This window comes from Talpa europaea (genome assembly GCF_964194135.1).
Source record: "Talpa europaea genome assembly, chromosome: 10".
Classification (NCBI taxonomy): domain Eukaryota; kingdom Metazoa; phylum Chordata; class Mammalia; order Eulipotyphla; family Talpidae; genus Talpa; species Talpa europaea.
Genome location: NC_140077.1, coordinates 63,332,611 through 63,350,283, shown reverse-complemented (window position 1 = coordinate 63,350,283; position 17,673 = coordinate 63,332,611). Strand labels below are relative to the sequence as shown.

Sequence of the window (17,673 nt, the reverse complement as noted above, 5' to 3'; positions counted from 1 at the left end):
ATTATAAACTAGTGTCACTCATGAACATGAAGACCCAAATCCTAGGTAAAATATTAGCAAATCAAGCCTAGTGATAAGTAAAAATGATACTTATCACAATCACAATGAAGTGGGGCTCGTTTCAGGAATACAAGGATAGTTTAACATGCATTGCATTTCTAAAAGGGAGGAGTTATTTGATAGTATAGATAGTATAGGAAATGCAGATGATGTATGACCTGATGGAAAAATAGGGAAAATATTTTAACAGAAACTTCATAGAAGAGGATATTCAGATGACCAGTAATCACTTGCAACCCTTCAGAATTGGATGTGGATTTCTTGTCCATCTCCCCCACCATGAAGGCAAGGGCTTTTTGGCCACCTGAGCCCCCGGGACAACGGCTGGCAGATAGCAAGTGCTCGGTTTCTACATAGTAAAGGGCATTACAAGTAGAGAAGTAGCCACACACTTACACACATCCATGATGCCCACTGTCTGGTAGCACCATCACGTATGTGTCCACAGGCACGATGGCACTGGCTTCAGGCCATCTGGGCTTAAGTTCCCTTTTATAGGCAGCATGACAATAACCACATTACTCAACCTCCCTAAGCCTGAGTCTCCTCAGCTGTGAATGGGAGTGGTTCTGGCAGGCTGAGAATCACAGTGCAGAATAATGACACATAGACAGCGTTCCTGTGCTCAGAGAGCAGTAGGATGCTGTCACCACCACTGCTGTCACATACTTATTCAGATACACATGCTGATGCATGCATGTGCTCACACATACATGTGCACAATGCCCAGGCACACAAGTTTCCCCTTGAGCCCCAGAGGAGCAGAGATGCAGAAGAGCCACTCAGGTCATGGGGGCTGCAAGGGGAGGGATGGGACTGCACTCTGATCCCCCGAGAGCCTTCCCTTTTCCCCTGCCTTGACCCTAGATCTTAACCCGGGGACCTGAGATACCAACCCACGTCCAGCCAGGCCCGAGGTCAGAGCAGCTACCATCAAGAGAGTCCCTCCTATGGGCCAGGTGAGCTCCAAGCCTCATTGCCTACGCACTCACAGGCCTGCTCCTGAGGAAGACGCTGACGTGAGAGCCAATCGACAAGTGGAGACATAAAGGCCTAGTGGGTCCAACAACTTATCCAGTCTTTGCTCTCCCCTTTGCTGAGAGTGAGACCCCCCTCAGGCTTGCTGGTGGGTCTGGAGCAGCTCACAAGACCTAGCTCTTAGGGGCCCATCCCCACCCTGTGGCCAGCGCCCAGCTCCCAATGCTCCAGAAGTGCTGGGCTCCTGCTAGCCCCCTCTCCACTGCCCACTTGATCGCTAAAGCTCTGGACTTTATGGGCGGAGCCTGGGGACTAGACAGGCATTGGGATCCAGGGCAAGGGGTGAGAAGACTCTCCACCCTTCTCCTATAAGCCTGGAGAGTTTCTCCACTGAAGAGTCCCAGCTGGGCCCACTCTTCTGTGACACCAGGTGAAGCTCTAGTTTCCTTATGAGTCAGGCGGAGCAACAAATCCTATTGGATTCAGGACGAGCAGGATCCGGTGGGAGGGCAGGTATTTCTGAGTGGCAGGGCTGATAAACTTCACAAAGCCTAAACGCCATCACTAACCCCAAAGCTCCTACAGTGTCCCTAGAAGAAGCAGGAGCTCAAAGAAGACCCAGTTTGCACACAAACCTGATGCACTAGGACATCACATGGGAAAATGACGGTCTGGCAGGGAAGGGACTTTGTTGCGACTATGTGTCTACTGTATGTCCACTAGACATGGTGCTGGGTCCTCATATATGTAAACCTCACTGAAAAATCATTAAAAAAATAATAAAAGAACCCTCACTAGGAGGTGTGGCCACAGCAGAAACCCATCCCCAAAGGAGAAAATCTGTTTCTGATCAGCTAGAAGGAGATGGAGGCGGGGAGGGCCTGCTGGTGAGAGGAAAAAGCAGTGGAGATGATCCCCCCACCCCCCACCCCCCACTGGAGGGGGTTGGGGGAGGGGCAGGCACGGAGAGTGAGTGTTGGGCAAACAGTTCTCATCAAACCAGGCAGCAGCAAGGAAGGCCTGGGGTCCCTGCGGGAGAGAGAGCTTAGTGGAGGCGCCAGACTCAGCAGGGTCGCATGACCCCTTGTTCCACAGCAGCAGCTGGGGCCAGCTCCAGGCTCCCTCCCACCTCTGGCTTCTTAAAACAAGAACAGGAAGTGGCCAGCACTGTTTGACAAGTACACAAAACACTGTGAAGAAACCGCATCTGCTCTCCTCACCAGGGGGAATAGAAGGCCCAGAGCAGAGACACCCCTCTCCCCCCAACTCTTGCCACCTACATGTACAGCAGGGCAGAGGCCCCATATACCTCCAGACAAAGACTCAGGGGGACACAGGAGGCTGGATTCCCCTCAGAGATATGTGGCAGCAGTCCCCACTCCTGGAGGCCATGTGCCCACCAGTGACCTCTGCAGCCTGTGGCCCCCAAACTTGTTTGCATATTTGCAACTGTGCATCCAGGTGGACAAGGCACCGCTGCACATTCCCCTGGGGAATGGAAGACTCACTCCTTTCCCATCCCCTCAGAGCCCTCTGGGAAAACCAAGCAGCCCCACGTGTCACCTTCAGCCACTGTCATCCTAGGGGGAAGGTCAGAAAGTCCTGAGAAGAATCCGGAGGACCAGATCAGAGAAGAGAAACACAGGGACAGATGAACAGTTGAAGACAAGAGGGAATGAATAAAAAAGTGAATGAATGAAGGAGAAAGCAAGCTGAGAGGTGAGACCGGGATGGAGGGGCCAGGGACACCACCTGGCCAGTTGCACCTCAGGCTGAGACCCGGCATGCTCTGCCTGGCTCTGGGACAGACCCTTTGGGTTGACAAAGCACTTCTGGTCCTGACAATGGACTGATCCTGACATTCTGGGAAGCAAATCCAGCCAGCAGGGTGGAGGATGCTTGCCCAGATTTCTTTAATCCCAGGAGAGGGCGGGAACCTGGAGGGGTACCCTGCCACCTTCTCTCCTGGAAGTCCCCAGGGGCTGAGCTTTAGGGAAAAGCGTTGGGAAATGATAGCTGGGGCCCCTCTGCATCAACCCCCGCCACTTGGCCTAGCAAACATCAGTCACTGCCTCCAGCCCCAGGCCTTGATATATGGGAGAGAAGGGGGAGGCCACAGGGGACATGCCAGGGCTGGACATTGGCCCTGGAAGTATCTCCTCACTTAATGTCCCTGGGGCATGACCCCAGCCTTGGAAACCTGGCGCGATCTCTCTGAAGGGGCCGTAACTACTGTCACCTGTGCTAAACCAATGACAATGCAGCTGTGTCCTCTCTGGGTCTTCTGAGTTTTAGAGCTAAGAGGTGATTCACATCACCTCTGTTCTGCCCACACTGTCGTGGTCCCCAGCCCCACTTGACCCACGTGCCTACTGCCACCTGCTTTAGGCAAGGGCTCTGGGACCGCTTTCCTGTTGGACCCAAACCCAAGGACCCCACAGATAGGCTGGCGTGCTCACACATGAGCCTTCTCCCCTGGTCACCACCGATCAGCCGCCATGAGTCACCAGCTCCCCCCCACCTCTTACTCACCGTCCAATGTCAGAGCAGACCTTGGAGTCAGCAGCGACTGCCGCGCGGGCAAAGGCCTGAGGGCCGCAGGGGGTGTGCTGGCGAGAGAGGACCACAGCAGGCACAATGATGGCCAGGGCCAGCCCCAGCCCCAACAGCACCATGCTGACCGTGGCCCCCCGGCTCTGGGCCATCGCTCTGCGACTCAGGGGGAGAAGGGAGGCAGGTGGGCAGACAGATGGACAGATAGGATGGACAAGATGACAGATAAACCCACCAATAACCCAACAGATGGACTAGATGCGGCCAGAGACAAACAAATGGATTTACAGACAGCTGAAAAGATAGGATAAAATGACGGCTGGTCAGAGAAGGGATTACAGCTGGATGGACAGGCAGACAATGGCAGGAAACCAGGCAGGCAGAAGGGTGTTCGGCCAGCCAGCTGGAGACAGTGGCTCTGCCACCTCAAGAGCTCACGATGGAGGCAGAACTGGCCACAGGCCTGAACTTCCAGTTTTCAACCTCTGCTCTTGGCCCTGGCTGGAGGCCAGCAGCAAAGCTTTTATGGGGAGTTTTTCCTTCCAGAGAGAAAAGGCGTGAACAGCTGCTGTTAACCCCATCCCTGCCGTTCCCCGCCTGGTCTCCAGAAAGCCCTGAGGGCAGAAACACGCTGCTCAGGGCAGCCCCAGCCCATGGGCTTGAGTATTTGGCATCTGCTGTCCTCGGGACAGCGAGGGTGAAGGACTCAGGACCCCCACGGCCTCTCCCCGGTTCCCAGCAAAGCCAGGACAGCAGGGACAGGCCGCAGGGCCCCTTCCCAGGCTCAGAGGACAAGGGGACCAGGATGGAGCCTTGGCTCCCATCCTCTTGGCATGGGCCTGTCCGGCAGCAGTTTGTCCCGATATCCCCAGAGCCAGAGGACATGGAGGTGTCCAGGGCAGAGGTGGGGGACTCAAGGGAACGTCACTCAGAACCCAGGTTCAAGCCTCAGCTCAGCTGCAGCCTGACCAGGGGGCTGGGGGTGACCAGTAGCTTAGTTTCTCAATCCCCATCAAACACCCCAGACTACAAGACATCCAAGCAAGGAATACAGACAGGATCTCTGTCCAGCCCTTGGTACCAAGTGCCCCACCAGACTGCCGAGCCCTGGCATCTGCTGTTCTGGAAATGCCACCACGGGCCTCCAGGGAGTGAGGCTGCCCCTCCATCTGTACCTCTGCCCCTCCCTGGCTGCGTGTCCACTCGTTGGTGGCCATTTGTGCTCTGGGCTACTCCTGCTCTGGCAGTACCTCTTCTCCTGGGGTTACTGGCGTGGCCCCTGCCCTGCCTGGGCCTTAGGATGTCTAACTGGGAGGCAGCTGGGGGAGTAGGGACCCACAAAGGAGCCACCCTGACTGGGCTCAGCAGAGGCACAGGATGCAAGGGACATGGGTTGGACTCCCACCCACAGACCTCTCATGCATCCTCCTGGCCTCCTTTCTAGAGGAGCATTGGCCTCCTCTGATTTTGTTATATAACCCTGTGTACTGTTTTCTACACAGCAGAGAAACTGAGAGACAGAGTGACTACCCCTGTGTAGTCACATAGCTGTCCAGTCCCCCACATGGAGGCCCTGGTCAGCCTGAGCTGGAGAAGCTACTAGGGTAGGATCCCTCACAGGCCTGTTTCCAAGGCTGCCTTGTTGGGTGGGGAGGGCTCCATGGGAGTGCTTCCTCCCATTGCTACCCCCCACGCAGCAATGACATTGCTCAACCAGAAACTCAAGCACATTCCTGGGCCAGGGCCAGCCCACCCTCTGGGAGGCAGGGGCAGTGGGAACAGTGGGGTCATCAGGATCTAGGAGACATCCCCTCTCCTCCCCCTAGCCACTCCTTATGGACAGAGCCAGGGTGCAGGGAGCACTGAGTGAAGGCTTGGGAAAAGAGCAGATATCATGCCAGGTCTGTCTAGTGGTACAGCCAGGAAAGGTCCTAAATGCCTTGTCTGGGAGATAAGGGGCAGGAGGTGGTGAGGAGAGGGAACCAAGTCTCCCGGCCCCAGACGCAGCCCTGAGCCAAGCTCGTGGGCCTCTGGCCCCTGCGAGTCAGGGGCCTGGGAAGCTTCAGAGTCAGCGCCCACTTCCATGTGTAGCAAGGCCCCTCCTTGGGCCTATTTCCTTCCCTGCAAATGGGGTCAAAATGAGGGCTGTGGAGTGACTTCCATATCACACCAACCCAGCCTCCATCCCATCCCCCAGTGATCCCACGGTCCTCCAGGACCCAGGGCTCAGACTCTGCAGGCATAAAACTGTATTTCCCATGGATATTACGGAAGCCCCAGGTTTTCTGACCTTGCCTGGCCTCTATGCTCCCTACCTTCAGGGAAGAGTTTATCTGTCTGTCCATCCCCGCTATGCTCACTGATAGTGAGGATATCTGGCTGTTGGTTGCGACCCCCTTTTCCCTGGCCTCCTCCGCTGGCCTTTCCTCGCACCTCTCCTCAGGTGTTACAACTGTGTCCACAAGAGTTAGCAGGCCCTGAGGAGGGTAGAAGGGCCTGGCCCACAGCGGAGGAGGCAGAATGCCGTGTCCTCTCATCCCTCCCCAGACCTGTTCCCTTTGGCTGTCATCCCTGCCAGCTGCCTGTCCAAGCCCTGACCCTCAGGGATCTGGGGACTTCTTCCATTTCACTGTGCCCTGAGAACTGGGCCTCATTCTGGAGCTGATTATAGCTTGATTTCACTCTGGGTTTCTTTGGAAAATCCCCCAGGTCTGGCTCTAACCAATAAGTTTTGCTCCATCCTCTTGCCCAATCCCACTCCTCAGACCTCAGCTTCACCTCCGAATGTCCTCAGAGGGTGAACCCAGTCTGGTGAGGAGGTGCGGACTTCCCAGCACACAGCCTGGCGCTGCTGCCTGGGTCCCAAGTAAATGCCAGAGCTGCAGCACCCTCCGGTGGCCAATATAGGAACTGCCACTCCCAGCCAGGGAAGGGATGGCCTGGCTGAGGAAGGACAGTGCTGGGCAGGGTGCAGTCCCCAGCTCCACCCCCACCCACTGGGAACCTCATGGAAATGTTGATGCTACCTCTAGTGCCTGGGTTGTAAAGACCTCCAAATCCTGCCTCTTGATCTTCCGGGGGCTAGGTGACTGCATTTCACACAGAGAATGCTGCAGCTTAGAAAGCCAGGAGCCAGCAAGGCTGTCCAGAGCCTGGCGCTGCAGCCCCCATTTATTGCACTTCTTTGTCACCCACAGGGGAAGCACATCTCCCAAAGTCCCACTCTGGCCCTGACAAGCATCTTTTTCCTGGGTTGCCAGTCAGCCTTGTCCCCTGGGTGCTCAGTAGCCAGCAGGCTCCCCGCCTTTCCTGGAGTCTGAGGCGGCTGCCCAGCCATCAGTCGTGCGGGTGATGGCCTGCACCACAGCAATAAAGGTGGACCTGATATCCATGTAGTGGTTCCGGGTCTTCAGAGCTGTAACCACGGCCTGGAGGTAGGAGAGGAGATCGGGGCCTCAGCAGGGCTCATGATGCCATCTGAATCACACCTACACAGTCTTGGGCTTCAGAGACCCAGATGGAGATATTTCCAGCCAAGTGACCAGAAGAGTGAGTTGCATCTGTGAGGTATCATTGGAGCGGACAGCCTGGCCCCATGTACAAGGACTCAAGATGACACAGGCAGGGGGGTGAGGGTCACCTCCCCCAGACAGAGGACACCAGCCATTATCTAAGCTGTGATGACTTGAGAGATCCAAGCTTCCACCCCAGGACACCCTATGGACACCCACTGTGACTCAGTTTCCCCACCCCACCTGGTCAATGTCTTTCTCCAGCGTTGTGGTATTGGGTAGAAGTTGATTGTGCAGCCGGGGCTCCTCCACTGCCCTCTTCGCATTGTAGCCGAACCACAGGCTATTGATAATGGCCTGGAGGTAGGGTGGGAATGGGGTCAGCATGGCCCTGGGGCAGGGGCTGGGCGGACAGGAGGGTGGCACATACCAGTGCAGTGGCTGTGGTGATCTGTGTGCCCCCGGAAGCGCCCACCACCATGCGGACCCGACCATCCTGGCCAACGATGATTGCTGGGCACATCGATGAGAGTGGCTGCTTTCCTGTGGTGGGAGGGGGGCAGAGACACTGTTAGCTGCCTGCCCAGGACACCAGCCAATCCCACCCCACCCAATCCCCCAATGCCACACCTGGCATGATGAAGTTGGCTGGAGAGGGGGGTACCCCAAACTGGTTAGTGATGTTAGGGGAGCTGAAGTCATCCATTTCATCATTGAACAGGATTCCACTGACAGGTGATCGCACCTTGGAACCAAAGCTGCAGACCACTTGGGTCAGAAACTGTCCACCCTAGTCCTGCCCCACCCATCAGAAGACTTCCCACCCACCAAAGTGCCAACTAGCTCCCTGTGGGACGGGAGCAAGCACTCTACAAGTTGGGGCCTCAGTTTCCCGTCATGGAAGGGGGTGATGGAGTCCCCTCGAGGACATGCAGGCAGCCCCTGGCCCACCCAGGCCACCTGGCAGCCCGTACTAGAGGTTGATGGTACTGGTAGCTGACACGGCGCTGCCATCTTCCGAGACCACTGACAGGTGGGCAGTACCCCCGTCGTTGGGCGTGTAGAACTCAGGCTCATAGTAGGAGGCCGGGTATGTGGTGTCATCGGAGATCCGGGCCCGGAGTTGGGCGGCAAAGAACTCGGAGGTCATGTTGCGGACCACCTGCCGAGACCCCAGAGCTGGCCTGAGGAGGTGGGGGGGGGCAGGGAGGGGGCACAGGCTTGTGGGAGCAGCTCTCAGGAGACCCCTGACCATGGCTCTGACCACAACCCTCCTCCATCCTGAAACTCTCTGACCCCCGTGGCCCCCTCGCACTGTCTCTGCCATAGTCCAGCGACTCTGTCTGTGTGTAGCTACCCTCAAACCCTGCTCTCGTTGCATTCAATCGTTCATTCATTTGTTGGACTGTGTGCCTGACACTGGACACCAGCCAGAACCAGACATGCAGGTTCCTGCCCTGGTGGCAGAGGATGTGTCGGAAAGAACAAGTCAGGTAAGGGGCATGGAGATACAGAGAAGACTTCTTAGAGAAGATGACATCTGAAAAGAGGCCTGATTGAGGCCTGAACTGTAAATGCAAAGGCCTTGAGGAAGGCTCCTCAGGCAGAGAGCGAGTGGGGTGAGGGAGAGGGGCGGTTGAAGATGTCAGTAGGGAGTGACGTTCTTATAGGAATCCATAAGCATCTCCAAGGACTTTTGGTTGAGCCACAGAGGCTTGGGGCAGAGGAGTGAGAATCCCTGGGGGTGTTTTCACAGGATACCTCAGGCAGCATTGTGAGGAATAAGGGTAAACCCAACTAGGAGGTAAGATATCAACCAGGTATGGAGATGATGGTCACTTGCCCAAGTGGGAGAGAAAGAGGAGTCAAAGGTGACCCTAAATCTTCAGGCCAGAGTGGTGGTTAACTGGAGAGGTGAACACCATGGAAGGGGCAAAACTGGGGACAGTGGGAGCTTGATTTGGGATGGGTGCCCATTGGAGACTGAAGACATATGTCAAGTGGGCTGCGAAGTTCACAAGTAAGATCAGGCTGAGGGATAAACATGGAGACATTGACATTAACATGGCAGGGTCCCCAGCGTGTCAAGGGCAGACAGAAAGGAGACAACAGAGAAAGGGGAGGAGAGGAGGAAAAGAGGAGCCAGCAAGGTCCTGGGGATCAAGCAGAGAAGACGCCTCCAGGTTTTGGCAACCCCCTATGGATTAATTGACTAATCATTCCTCAAATCTATTCCGGAGGAAACAGGTCAGATAAAGGCCATGGGATTTAAAAATCATCAATACAGGCAAGGAAGTTGTCAGGTAAGAGACTGGCATGTTGGTAACAGTGGCAAGGTAACAGGTAACAGTGGCAAGTTGCTGCAAGGAGTGACCTTGAGGGGCTCCAACCAACCTGAAGGACCCTGGGACCCTCGGGGTGAGGCTCCCCTCGTTAGGAGATACCCAAAGTGATATCTGCGACTTACTGTCCACTGACTCGGAAAAAGGTATGGCCCATAATAGAGAGACGGAGGGAGATGGGGAGAGAGGAAGGGGATGTGGCAAAATGTCTACCCTCTGCAAAACAAAATGTCAAGGCGAGGAGTAGGTGAGCCATGTGCTATGCTGCTAAAGGGGCAGAAGGGGAAACTGAGGCTGGATGTGGGGCTCTAGCAGTGTGGGTGTGCAGCGAGGAAGAGTGAATTTGTCAGGAGACGGCTGGAGAGAACAGGCCGGCGGGGAGAGGCACAGAGCAGCATTGTAGGAAGGGTGAGCTGAGTTAGCACGTGGGCCAACTTAGCCAAAAGGGAGGGGCCACATTGTGGTGGTTCCTGTTGTCTCAGGGACATAAGCCACCAGGTTGCTGGCTGTAATGGGGAGCTGGTGTATGAGTCACTGAGAAAACGAAGAGACCTGGGAGATCAGGAGGACAGCCGGGGAGCAGAGGCCCCTCCTGGTAGCTTACAGGTCAGTGTGAGAGGTCTTCAGGTCTGTCCTGGAAAGGTGGATCCACGTAGGTAAGGAAGAATATGATGGGGGTCTCAGTGGAGGCCCAATCTCGAGCCAGGGCACTTGGCAGAGAGTGTATTGAGCAGTGGGATCTGGAAGGTATTAGCTCCATGGTATGACCAGGGGATAAGTAGGCGAGTCCTCTACACTGAAATGTGGATCCTCTCCCCTGCACCCAACCTTCTCATCACCTCTGAGGACTCCAACCACCCTGTGCATTCCACACCTCAGCATCAACTACTCCAGAACCTTCCAGGCCAAGGGCACAGCATGTACAGTGGCCCTGAGGTGGGTGTACTTGTGTATGTTGGGGGGAGCACTAATCACTCCTTGTGAAGACTGTCTGCCCTGGCCTTCCCCACACTGTGAACTCCAGGGGACAAAGGTTGAGACGCGGGTCACCAGTTTATCCCTGCACATAGTAGGTCCATGACCAAAGCTGGTGGTGGGAACAGATTAATAAAACGTGAGTAAGGCTGTGGGTGTCCCAGGGAGCCCCCCTGGCACCTCCACAGCAGGCTCCCCATCCATCAAGTGTCAGCCCCTGCCCCTTACCTGAGTCACGTTAATAAACTTGGGGTCCCCAAGCAGGGTCCTCTTGGCGTAGGCAAACCGGAAGGCTTCCACGATGCGGTGGTACGTCAGTCCCTTCTGCTCAGCTGTCTCCACACTTGCCCGGGAGAAATTGTATCCTGGCAGGGCAGAGCCAGGTGCACGTTGGCAGCCCCGGAGACCTTGGGACATGCCAGCTCACCCCAGGGTGGGGTCACAACTCCCTGAATCACTTGGCCCATCTTGAGAGGAGGAATATTTAATAACCAACAGCAGGGGGCCACTTCGGATGGATGAAGTAGTCCCAGCCCGGCCTGTACACACCCAGCCAGAGGGTTGCCCAGGCCGCACAGTCACAGATGACCACTTAGATGCGCCTTTGGACCAGAATCCAGGCTGTGAACTTCCCATTGCTGGGTGTCTAGGCCAAACCAGAGCCCCTTCCCACTTCACTCCCTTACCCCACACTTGGGACAATGATCCACGCCTCTGTCCCTCCCAACCTGCCTTTTCCAGCTCCTGAGGGTCACCCCTCATGCACAGTGGGTCTGTAGTGCCCCTAGTGCCCCCTGCAGGGCCACATGGGACGACTCACCTTTGAGGATGTTGAGGATGAGGGCCAGCACGGGCCCACTGAGGGGGGCGCTGGGCACATAAAGCTGGTCTTCCCCAAGGGTGATATTCAGGGGCTCAATAACCTCGGCAGCGTAGTTGTTCAGGTCCTTGATGGTCACAATGCCCCCTGCAACCGGGCAGCAGCTCAGTGGGGCAGAGGTACAAGAAGCCATCCAGCTGGGATCCCTGCACCAGCCCTTCCACCGACCTCAGACCCCTTGTCCTTCCTAACAGTACCACCTCTTCATGGCCAGGCCCGGGCCAGCCCACCTCAACTTGCTAGCGCCACTAGGCTTCCAAATCTGCTTTTTTTCCTCTTGAGAGCCAAAGGGTCTTCTCTAAGTGGAAAATAACGCTCCCATCTCCCCCCAGCTCAACCCCCTCCTGCTATGACTAATGGGTGGGTGGAAAGAGGCTCTTAATTCTCCAAGGATATGGCTCCAGACAGATGAGGTATTTACAGACTAATTTCCGGCGTCAGTGGTAAAGGTCAATATAATCACCTTCCTCCCTGACACACGGACAAAAATAACATATGAAGAAAGCCACAGCCAAGCTCCTGGGCCCAAATCTGTCAGAACCTGCCCCTACAGGCAGCCCCTTCAATGCATCTCTGACTAAGCCAAGTCCACCCTTGCGACCCACTCAGAGATTCAAATCCCTTCTCTCAGGATCTTGGGCTGCGCCCTCTGCCAAGAATGCCCCTCCCATCTGCCTACAAAGTCCAACCTCACCTGCAATTGAGGCACACCTCCTCCAGGAAGCTCTCTGCATCACTTGTCAGGGCTTCCCCAGTCCCAGCTCCTGCTTAACACCTGCATTTATCCCCCAGGGGCTTTATCTCCTGGTCTCATACTGACCCTGAGGGTCTGGTGCTCAGCCAAGACAGGATCAAAGGACCCCAGGCCCCTGGACCTTCAGGGGTTCCCGCTCTGCAGTTCCTTGAACCAAGCCCCCAAGGTCACCTCCTCACCAGCCGCCTTGATGTCCTTGACAATCTGGGCTGTGAGGCTCCCATTGTAGAAGGCCTGGGCACCCTCCGTTGCCAGTGTCTGATATGTGTCCGCCAGCTTCGGCATGGTCACTCTGTCCCCCTCCTTCAGAATCTTCCCATCCCGGCAGAACACCTCACTGGGGCAAAGGGGGTTCCTGTGAGGCAGGTGGGTGGGACAGGCTCTGGGAGCCACACCCCTGCCTTACCCCAAGGCCTAAACACACACACTCAGGAGGATGAGAACAAAGGACAACGCGTGTCTGTCCACAGGAGGAATGGCTCTGTCACTCAGGGCTTGATCCCTGGGTGTCCAGTCCATGCCTCCTAGAGTCCCCTGCCACTCAGGACACCCCAGCCAGGACCCCATGCATCAGGCTCAGGATATGCTCTGACCACTCCTGGATCCTCTCAGTAGGTTCCTGAAAGTACTCTGCCAGCCTCTCAGGAGCATGCAGGGATCTTGGGCCATGCCCCCCCGAGCCTGTGCCCGGGGGGTGGGGGCCGGTACCCACAGACATACCACAGCTCTGGTTGTTGCTCAATGACTGCGCGGCTTCTCTCCAGGGCAGCCGCCAAGCCCTTCCCCACAGGAAACCCCTGGCGGGCCAGCTGGATGCTGGGCTGGAAGAGGCGAGCCCAGGGCAGCCGTCCGTGCCGCCGGTGTGCCAGCTCATAGCCTCGGAGCTCGCCAGGAACAGCCACTGACAGGCCCCCTGCAGAGGGAGCAGGATGTGGTTAATGGCTCCAGGCAGGGACACCAGGGCCTCTCTGGGGCAGCATTCCAGGCACAGTCCCCAGATGGGACCAGGGAAGCTTAGAAAGGAAATAGATTTTTGAGGTCACATCTGAATGTGGGAGGCAAGAATTCATATAGGCTAGGGATGCCTTTTAAGGGCATCTCCCAAGAGGGAGAGGGGGGAGCAGTGTTTTGGGTTCTGTTGTCCCTGGCCTAGATGCCTGTCTCCACAGGTGCCACCATGTCTGAAATCCTGTACCAGGTTCGAGGTTGCACAATGAGACTGGAAAACCAGACCACCCATCGTTACTCAGCCTGAGCCTCCTGGCACACGACCTCTCATTCCATAAGATACAAGGGTTCCACTGAACCTGCCCAAGCCCCCAACACAAGTCCAGGTCCCCCTCAATGCTGGCCCAGTTTCAAGGCAAGGACCCCCTTCCTCTCTCCTGTTGTCCCAGAACTGGGACCTGAGCTGCAACCCTGCCCTGTCTGCTGTCTGGGCTTCAGTTTTCTGAAGACCATGCCCTGTCTTCTAGCGCTGAACCTCGAGGAGACCAAGATTCCATCAGAGACATAACCCACTGCCCATCACGCCCTAAACTGGACTGAGATGCAGGCAGGCACAGCCAAGGCCACCATCCCACCAAGGCCACTTCAGCAACACCCAGCCTGGGAGACTGCAGCTCCAGAGTGGCCTCACCATCCCAAAGGTGGGCACGAGCTTCTGAAAGTACAGTTATTAAAACTGCGAATCTCAGGTCTCACACTAGCACACAACTCCTTCCACCTTAAAGAAATGCTCCCCTGACCTCCACCACTCAGGGTCTCACACCATCCTGCTGGCAGTGACCAATGACCCTGATGCTGCCAGCTTTTTCCTCCAAGGCTCACCTTTCCTGTCCCCACTTTCTCCTCCCGTCACTCCTGGGTCAGACCAGCTATGGATGGCAGGTGTGCCCACCTCTCCTCCAGCTTCTTATTCTGTGATCAGGGGACCCTTGGAGCGGTGGTCCCTAGTGACCACTGACTCAACTGCCTGACAAGTGAGGCAACCTCCTCTATAGGTTACAAGACAGAGGCTAAAAAACCTCTATAAATTAGAAAAAAAGAGATTGCACCTTGTACTCTCAAGAGCTAGTCCCACTAATGAGCACATGAATGAACGACGTGGGTGTCTGTTCAGACAGCCTGGGTACAATCTCTACTGTGTGACTTCACTGGTTTGTATGACCTCTCTGGGCCTCAGCATCCCCACCTGAAAAACGGGAATCCACATAGTGCCAAGTGTACAAGGAGGGCTCAACAGGCTCACCAGACAAGAGAGCAGAGTGCTGATGGCCCAAGTGACCCCCAGTGAGTGACTATTGTGGTAAGAATGATTCTTTCCATGTGCTAACACAGCACGACCCTAGTGGGGCCGGCCAGAAATAACAAAGGCTCTGTCCCTTCATCCTCCATGAGGATGGTCTTGACCATTCATTGCGTGAGGGTCACGGGGCCAGGAAGGGATGGGAGAGGGGTGTCTGGGACTGCCAGCATGGTCCCTGGCGCCAACAAGGGCGTGCTCACACGGTCTGTCTTGCCCCATACCCTGGCCTCCCTCTCACCTTCCTGGGATTGGTCTGAGCTGTTGAACATGTTGGAAAAGGCCAGTTCAGGGGCCACCTCTCGGGCATTGATCACCTCAGCTTTTCCTGCAAGGAGAAACAGGTGAGCAGGTCACACCAAAGCCAACCCCACCCCTGCTGAACCCAGGGGTGAACCCAGGGTCACTCCAGCCTTAGCACAGCCTGGGCTCCCTGCAGCACTCACGCGTGTTGCTGTCGTAGATGGTGAGGAACAGGCCACCTCCGATGCCCATGCTGTGGGCGTTCATGAGCCCCACACACAGCAAGGCCGCGATGGCAGCGTCCACTGCTGAGCCACCGTCCCGCAGTGCGTCCCTGCCGGGGCATGTGAATGGAGGCATGAGAACCTTCGGGGTCCCCAACCCCATGGACATGACACTGCCACCTCCACTCCCCCAAAGAGGGATGGGAGAGGAGTCCCTGGAGTTTTTTTTTTTTTTTTTAAATATAACTCTAGGGCCTCCCGGTGGTGCAAGGGGTTAAGCATCAGCACTATGAAGCAATAGCAGCCTCTGCAGCACAAGTTCGATCCCAGGCTGGCCAGGGAGAAACCCACATGGCGCAGGAGACCTCTCCTGTCTCGCCCGCTGCTCCCCTCAGCGGTGTGCTGCCTGTTCTGTTCCCCACTCTGTCTCTGGTGAGTCCTCTCACCCTCCCCCAACCCCCCACCGCATCTCTGGCCTGTACCCCAGCTCTTGCATGCATAAATAAATAAAATAAATCTTAAAAATAAATAAAACATAACTCTAAAACTGTAACAGGGTGGTCCCCAGGAAAGGGGGAAGTTTCAGGTTTCCTACCCCACCCTTGTCCATGACCCTTGGCTTGCTGAGACTCAGTTTTCCCACATGCAAACAGGCTGCCTGGGCAGGGGATGTCCTTTCCTTGGATGCTCTCGTCAGTTTCTAATCACAGGGTCAGGGGCACTGTCCCTGAGAGCAGGGTGCCATCTTCCAGTGCCCTTGTCTCAGTTTTAAGGTGCCTGTCTCTTTGGATTAAGCTCTGTTGTTTCATGTGGGGACAACAGGACGGGTTCTGTTGTCCAGGAGGGTGGAGGGCCAAGGAGGGTAGAGCTGAGCAGGGAGAAGAAGATGCTGCAGAAGGGATGGAGGAAGGGAGGAAGCAGGAATGAGAGCCAGAAGGAGACCTGGAGGAGGCATGTGGAGCAGAGAGATGCGTGAAGAAACTGCGCTTGCCTTTTGGTCGTGGGCTGGGTGACACAGATGTGGGTGAGAGACCCGTGGGGAGGAGACAATGGTGGTTTTTGTCTTGATTTTGATTTTGCTCTTTTCCTCCCAGACTTGTCTGGTTGTTTCTGATCCTTTTCTGTGGGTCCCCACTGAAAGCTGCTTTAGACTGTGGCAGGCTTTGGGGCCTTGCCCTGGGCCAATCCCATTTGGCTGGACTTTTACCGAAGAGGGGACGGGTAACTGTGGGTGCTTGATTTAGAAACTATATTCTTTGCCTTTTCTGTATTGTTTCCTAATTGTATTAAAGTTCCTTTTCATTAAAGTCTCATATGTTTTGTGTTGATGCAGTGGATGGCAGAACCTATTTAGAGCAGGCAGGTTTGGGGGGGCTGGGGTGCCCCTCTCCCTGCCCTGTAACAAAACCAATGGACTTAGTTTCCATTTTCTAAATAGAAAGAAAATTGTTACTTTTTGCCAATAATTTATTTTTTTTCTGTTTGAATCTTTCAAGTGCCTTTGATCTTTCCATATAAAGTAAGCAGGTTGTACCAACAAAAACCCCACATGAAACAACAGAGCTTAATCCAAAGAGACAGGCACCTTAAAACTGAGACAAGGGGTCTCCCTGGGCACTGGAAGATGGCACCCTGCTCTCAGGGACAGTGCCCCTGACCCTGTGATTAGAAACTGATGAGAGCATCCAAGGAAAGGACATCCCCTGCCCAGGCAGCCTGTTTGCATGTGGGAAAACTGAGTCTCAGCAAGCCAAGGGTCATGGACAGGCCCACTTATATAGTCATCTCCAGGCCTGTGTCCCCACGTCCTGCCCCAGATAGATGTCCTTACCTCCCAATCTCGGAGCAGTGCTTGGCGTCAGCAGCCACAGCCGCCTTGGGGTACACATGGTCAGGTGACTTGGAGGAGGGCAGCCAGAGGCAAAGGCCGATGATGAGGAACACCAGGACCACGGTCAGCAGGGCCAGCACCATACCCCGCTTCTTCATGGCTCTGCAGGCACGGGGGTGGGAGTTGGGGGAGCAGAGGGAGCAGGTTCAGGGGACCGCCACTGGCCCACTCCTTGGACACATCCAGACCCGCATCCTACAAGGCACAGCCCAGTCTAGCCGCAGAGACCTCCCTGAAGTCCCCAAGCTTCCCAGAACATATGTGAGCTATCCAGGCCTTTGCTCAGGTCATTCTCTCTGCCAGAGGTCCTGGCCCAGTTCGGCCCTACCTCCTCCCTTCTTCCCCTCAGGGCCCTAGCCCAGAAAGGAGTCCATCCCAGCAGGGACCCCGGGAGAACCCTGATTTCAGGGCTTTGTATCCTCTAGTGGCTTAGCCCCTGCTGCCAAGCAGAGGCTCCTGGAGGACCCAGCCTAGCCTGATCCATCATGTCTCCCACCTCAGCTCAGGGCCCAGCATTTCCCCGGTCCCCTAGAGGGGCCTGCCACGGAGCATGGGGTTTAGCTTCTGTCACACCATCACACCCACAGTCTCTTCTGGAATCCTCAGATCACAGAGCCAGTCCTACCTTCTGTCTGCAGAGGGAAGCCCAGAGCCTCACCTGGGGAGGTGGCCACAAGAGGTGGGCGACTGGAAGTGCTGATAAGGTGACTGGGGTCTCTCTCACACTCTGCAGGAGTCTATGGCCCCAGAATCTGCTCCAGAGAGACACCTCAACCACGCAGTCTCCTTGTTCTTCTAAAAATTGAAAAGTGTACCTGAAGCACACCCACCCCAGCCCTCCCCAGGAAGTTCTGTCAGATTTCTCTGCCTCCAGAGCTCCAGAGAGAAGAGGAAGTGATCAGCATGAATTTGCTCAGCGTTGCTCCCAGGCTCAGCAAAGAGGGTGAGCACGCAGC

The 17,673-nt window shown here is 55.7% G+C and overlaps 2 protein-coding genes across 4 annotated transcripts in view; both read right to left on the bottom strand.

The window, feature by feature from the left end:
- The window catches only part of GGT5 (gamma-glutamyltransferase 5), a gene marked incomplete at its 5' end in the record, with an annotated part of 38,074 nt that extends 34,331 nt beyond the window's left edge, over window positions 1-3,743 (bottom strand). For all 3 annotated transcript variants that reach the window (XM_084246378.1, XM_084246379.1, XM_084246380.1), the window contains one exon: window positions 3,571-3,743. In XM_084246378.1, the coding sequence (XP_084102504.1) occupies window positions 3,571-3,743 (173 nt within the window). The remainder of the gene's footprint in view (window positions 1-3,570) is intronic.
- Window positions 3,744-6,872: 3,129 nt separating this feature from the next.
- GGT1 (gamma-glutamyltransferase 1) lies at window positions 6,873-16,815 on the bottom strand (the record flags this gene model as incomplete). The annotated part of the gene is made up of 12 exons (XM_084244445.1): window positions 6,873-7,019; window positions 7,347-7,460; window positions 7,534-7,646; window positions 7,734-7,861; window positions 8,078-8,265; window positions 10,649-10,785; window positions 11,241-11,387; window positions 12,234-12,391; window positions 12,775-12,967; window positions 14,601-14,687; window positions 14,806-14,936; window positions 16,658-16,815. The coding sequence occupies 12 exons, from the start codon at window positions 16,813-16,815 to the stop codon at window positions 6,873-6,875; spliced, it is 1,701 nt and encodes a 566-aa protein (XP_084100571.1).
- Between the last annotated feature and the right edge of the window lie 858 nt (window positions 16,816-17,673).